This window comes from Anoplophora glabripennis, unplaced genomic scaffold, assembly GCF_000390285.2.
Source record: "Anoplophora glabripennis isolate ALB-LARVAE unplaced genomic scaffold, Agla_2.0 scaffold674, whole genome shotgun sequence".
NCBI lineage: Eukaryota > Metazoa > Arthropoda > Insecta > Coleoptera > Cerambycidae > Anoplophora > Anoplophora glabripennis.
The window spans coordinates 264,904-269,628 of NW_019426031.1; the positions used below are offsets into that span (position 1 = coordinate 264,904).

Consider the following 4,725-nt stretch of genomic DNA (forward strand, 5'->3'; position numbering starts at 1 on the left):
CCCTCCCCTCCCGCGCTAGCCTAAGGGCCACCTTAGCAAAGCGCATCCCAGGCTGCATAGCCGCACTACCCTACCCAACCATACCACACATAAACATGACACTACCCCCGGGGTTTACACAGACGAGCCGGCGAAGCAAGAAGAGCGCCAGAAGAAAGGGCCCTAGGCGGCGGGGCCCAGCCAGGACAAAAGGAGGTCCCACAAAGCGCCTACACCGGCCGTATTTGTGGGCGGGGTAGACGACGGATGGGGCCCACCTACGAAGGCTGTCTAGGCCTACACGAGATGAGGCAGGATAAAGAGGGATAATCCCCCTCGATCCCAAATCATTGAGTCCAATTTCTAGCCATGGAATAATGTCGGTCACTGTCACTTCTGTTAGTTCTGTTCCGTTTTAGTTCTGTTACTGTCACTTACGTCACTGTCATTGTCAGATTTATTTATGTCCAACGGCTTTAGTGGTGTTATTTTATAACACTTTAAATAATAAGATTTAAAAATCACTTGAATATTTCGTTTAATTATTCGTGTTGACTGACCAGAGTCCGCGAATTAGAGTTGAAGGTAGGTATTTTTTTTTCTAATTTTCCTTATCAACCCCTTTAATTTGACACACCCATTTCATTTTTTATAGATGACTGAACAACATAGATTTGGGAATAATGTAAGCCCCATAACATGCCATGCCTGGAACAAAGATAAAACTCGTAAGTTACCAACTATTTAAAATCTTACCCTTTTTTGTCAGATGTTACAATTTACATTTGAAAATAGTCTGATTCCTAAAACCACATTGAACTTTTTAGAAATAGCTCAGTCGCCAAATAATCATGAAGTACATGTATATAAACGTAACGGTTCTGATTGGAAAATATTGGATATTCTCAATCAACATGACTTACGTGTGATGGGAATTGATTGGGCCCCTAATACAAATAGAATCGTAACATGTGCTGCTGACCGAAATGCTTATGTATGGACTCAAGATAAGGATCAAAAATGGAAGCCAACCTTAGTACTATTGAGAATAAACCGTGCCGCTACATGTGTTAAGTGGTCTCCAGATGAAAATAAATTTGCTGTGGGATCAGGAGCTCGACTTATATCAGTTTGTTACTTTGAATCTGAAAATGACTGGTGGGTTTCCAAACATATTAAGAAACCTATTCGTTCTACTGTTACTTCACTCGATTGGCATCCCAATAATGTACTGCTTGCAGCTGGATCATCCGACTTCAAAGTCAGAATTTTCTCAGCTTATATCAAAGATATAGAAAAAACCCCAGAACCAACACCTTGGGGTACCAAAATGCCACTTGGACAATTAATGGCAGAATTTATTAATTCTGATGCTGGGGGTGGTTGGGTGCACAGTGTTAGTTTTTCACCAGATGGCAATAAAGTTTGTTGGGTATGTATGTTTACGACCAAAATGAAAGCTTTGTTCAGTAGGTTTTCTGTATTATAGAATTTTTATATCTTAATTTTATTTTTGCAAATTTTTGTTACTTAATCAAAACTATTGTTTTTGTAAGTCTTTTCTTTATACTTAGCTGCACCCCTGAGAAGTTATAGGCGAGGTTTCAAATTTCGAAAAAAATCAATATTAATTATACTTGAACTTAGAAAAACCAAATTTAGTACATGGTGTTAGTGTAGCAAGAACACTAGTCGACAGTAAGTAGAGTTCAACTGAAGCATTTTAAAGGGTTGATAAGGGATGATGCACCAAAATCTGACAGAATTTTTCAACCTGTTGGCGGACTTAAAAATAATTATTTTATTTTATGGGGAATTTAATTCTAAAACTTATTTTTTGGAAATTTAAAACCCCACTTTCAAGGCCTATAACTTCCAAGTTGCATTAAATCGCCATATTTCCCCTTCATGCCTCTACTCTGTGTCAGTTCTTATGTAAAACACCATGTATATTATATTTTTAGGTGGCCCATGATTCATCCATTAATGTGGCCGATGCTACAAAAGGAAATGGCGTGTTTAAATTGCGTACAGAATTTTTACCGTTCTTTAGCTGTACTTGGATCACAAATAGATCGGTAATAGCTGCAGGGTATAGTTGCATACCTATTCTCTACAAGATTGATGAGAACAGTCAAATAACCTTTGTCGAGAAATTAGATGCTTCTCAGAAAAAAGAGAGTGGCGGATTATCAGCTATGAGGATGTTCCATTCCCTGGATAAACAAGCGAGAACTGAAACTTCCGATACCAATTTGGATTCTATCCACCAGAATGCTATCACCTGCCTTTGCATTTATACTGGTACAAAGGAGAAGGCTACTAAAATTTCTACTTCTGGATCAGATGGCCAACTTGTTATCTGGGACTTGATGTCTTTAGAAAGGTCTATGGTAAATCTAAAAATTGAATAAAACAATTTTATATTGTAACTACAGCATGTATTAAATTTTGTAACTGGAAATTTCTTTCTTGATTAAGTGTTGTCCAATTAAATACCTCAAACTTTAAATGTTTTTTTATTAAAAAAAATATCTACAAGACTAAAACATAATTAATTTAACAATTGTGTTAATTCTCAAATATTAAGAACATTTTCCACAGCACGGTTTTTTTACATCAGGCTTATGATTGGGAGTCCATGGGCCTAGGCTTGCGTTTGCATAAAAATCCATAGGATAATTTGAATCTTCATTGTGCCATTTTGACTCTCCAGTAACTATCGCTGCTTCATACGGAGTTAGCAATGATTTTGAAAATGCAGTTCCCCAATCAATAGACAGTCGAGGGCATGCTATTTGCACAAAAGNGGAGAAGGCTACTAAAATTTCTACTTCTGGATCAGATGGCCAACTTGTTATCTGGGACTTGATGTCTTTAGAAAGGTCTATGGTAAATCTAAAAATTGAATGAAACAATTTTATATTGTTAACTACAGCATGTATTAAATTTTGTAACTGGAAATTTCTTTCTTGATTAAGTGTTGTCCAATTAAATACCTCAAACTTTGAATGTTTTTTTATTAAAAAAAATATCTACAAGACTAAAACATAATTAATTTAACAATTGTGTTAATTCTCAAATATTAAGAACATTTTCCACAGCACGGTTTTTTTACATCAGGCTTATGATTGGGAGTCCATGGGCCTAGGCTTGCGTTTGCATAAAAATCCATAGGATAATTTGAATCTTCATTGTGCCATTTTGACTCTCCAGTAACTATCGCTGCTTCATACGGAGTTAGCAATGATTTTGAAAATGCAGTTCCCCAATCAATAGACAGTCGAGGGCATGCTATTTGCACAAAAGCATCTAATTTTGTAAACAAGTCTAATTTACTTGGAAAAATTTCAGAAAGTAATATAACGACAGCTTTTTTGCCGGCCTTTTCTAGACGTTCCCGCAAATAATCTACAACCTTGGGACTACCCTGTCTTCCAAGAGTTCCCATTATCACCCCAAAAGTATTAGCATTCTGTGCATCTCCAATACATTTCATCCTGGTCTGCTGCATTTCTTTATGATCGTAATATTCTTTCGTTAAACACCTGCTGTATGGGTCATATTTGTATGCTTGAATTTTTGGATTAGCTATCATAGCTGCCTCTAAATGAAACTGTCCATCACCTAAATAGATTATAACATCTGCACAAGTTACGGTAGGTGCTGTACAACCAAGGATCTCCCCAGGTGACAATGGTTTAAACTGAGAAATTGAAACATCGTACCCCATTTCTTGTAAAATCCCTTTGCACCTTTGTATGGTCGTTACAAATTGGATTGTACTCATTAAAAATATTTTAGTTTTTGTTTCAAAATTAATCTTTATACTGTCTATAAAGTGTAACGGCTCTATTTTAATATCCACAAATACATAAAGCACCTTAATTCCACTTGTTTGATCTAGTGGAACCAAGCAACTATGTCCATAATGTACTAATAGTTCAACACCCAGTGCTCTAGCTGTTAAATCATCTATACAACAGGCTCCATAGGTAACATCTCCCATTATCAATGTTTCCGCTCCTGTGAATTCTCTTACGATATCTGCAATGGTAGTTGCAAAGAGTAGGAGTCCTTCAGGCATCTGGAGAGCAACAGTCTTCGCTTTTAATTGTTTTATTCGAAATATCGTTTTATGAATTTCGAACTCATAATTTTTCGGTAATGCTTTGATTGCTTCATTTAAAATTGGATCATTGCGTATTGATTCTGGGATTTGATTTGCAGAAGCCTTAAAAATTTTTCGATCATATTTAGCTTTTAACTCAATCGCAGAGTCGGTCATTTCAAACAGCTAATAAAATGTTTACACTCAGCAAGAATCAATAATTACATTTATTAATCCACCGTGAACAAACAAATTATAAAACATAACCTATTTTTAGGTTATTGATGGTAATCGACAATTAGTGATGGGAGATTTCGAGTGAAAAATCGAGTGATACTCGATTATTGAGATCACTCGAGATATCTCGAGATGTTTACTCCCACCACCCGAGTGCGCCGCGCCATTAATCTATGGCTAGAAATTGGCCATTGTGATTATTACCCTACGGTTGCACCCAAAAATGTTAGTGCATACTGCACTGATTGCGTAACCTTTTTTTAGAATAAAACGAAAAAGTGGTTAGGTTTTGAAGTGCGTGAACTTTTTTTTTTTTTTTTTTAGCTACGCTTATAAGTAATATATGACTAATACAAACATATTTGTGCGCCGCTGGGATGAAAACGACCAATATCTCG

General features: G+C 36.3%; 2 protein-coding genes across 4 annotated transcripts; one reads left to right on the forward strand and one right to left on the reverse strand.

The window, feature by feature from the left end:
- The first annotated feature begins 413 nt into the window (after positions 1–413).
- LOC108909996 (actin-related protein 2/3 complex subunit 1A) lies at positions 414–2,991 on the forward strand. Of its 2 annotated transcripts, XM_018714483.1 has the most exons (5): positions 414–564; positions 635–707; positions 807–1,411; positions 1,944–2,297; positions 2,797–2,991. In XM_018714483.1, exons 2-5 carry the CDS (start codon positions 635–637, stop codon positions 2,890–2,892), a joined length of 1,128 nt encoding a protein of 375 aa, XP_018569999.1. In that variant the 5' UTR covers positions 414–564; the 3' UTR covers positions 2,893–2,991. The 2 variants fall into 2 exon arrangements, with proteins under 2 accessions (XP_018569999.1, XP_018569997.1); XM_018714481.2 differs by lacking the exon at positions 2,797–2,991 and having other exon boundaries at positions 1,944–2,491.
- Positions 2,483–4,371, reverse strand: LOC108909995 (2-(3-amino-3-carboxypropyl)histidine synthase subunit 1). 2 transcript variants are annotated; one of them, XM_023457242.1, is made up of 2 exons: positions 3,278–4,371; positions 2,483–2,777 (listed from the first exon to the last, which is right to left on the reverse strand). In XM_023457242.1, exons 1-2 carry the CDS (start codon positions 4,265–4,267, stop codon positions 2,565–2,567), a joined length of 1,203 nt encoding a protein of 400 aa, XP_023313010.1. In that variant the 5' UTR covers positions 4,268–4,371; the 3' UTR covers positions 2,483–2,564. The 2 variants fall into 2 exon arrangements, with proteins under 2 accessions (XP_023313010.1, XP_018569996.1); XM_018714480.2 differs by lacking the exon at positions 2,483–2,777 and having other exon boundaries at positions 2,997–4,371.
- Between the last annotated feature and the right edge of the window lie 354 nt (positions 4,372–4,725).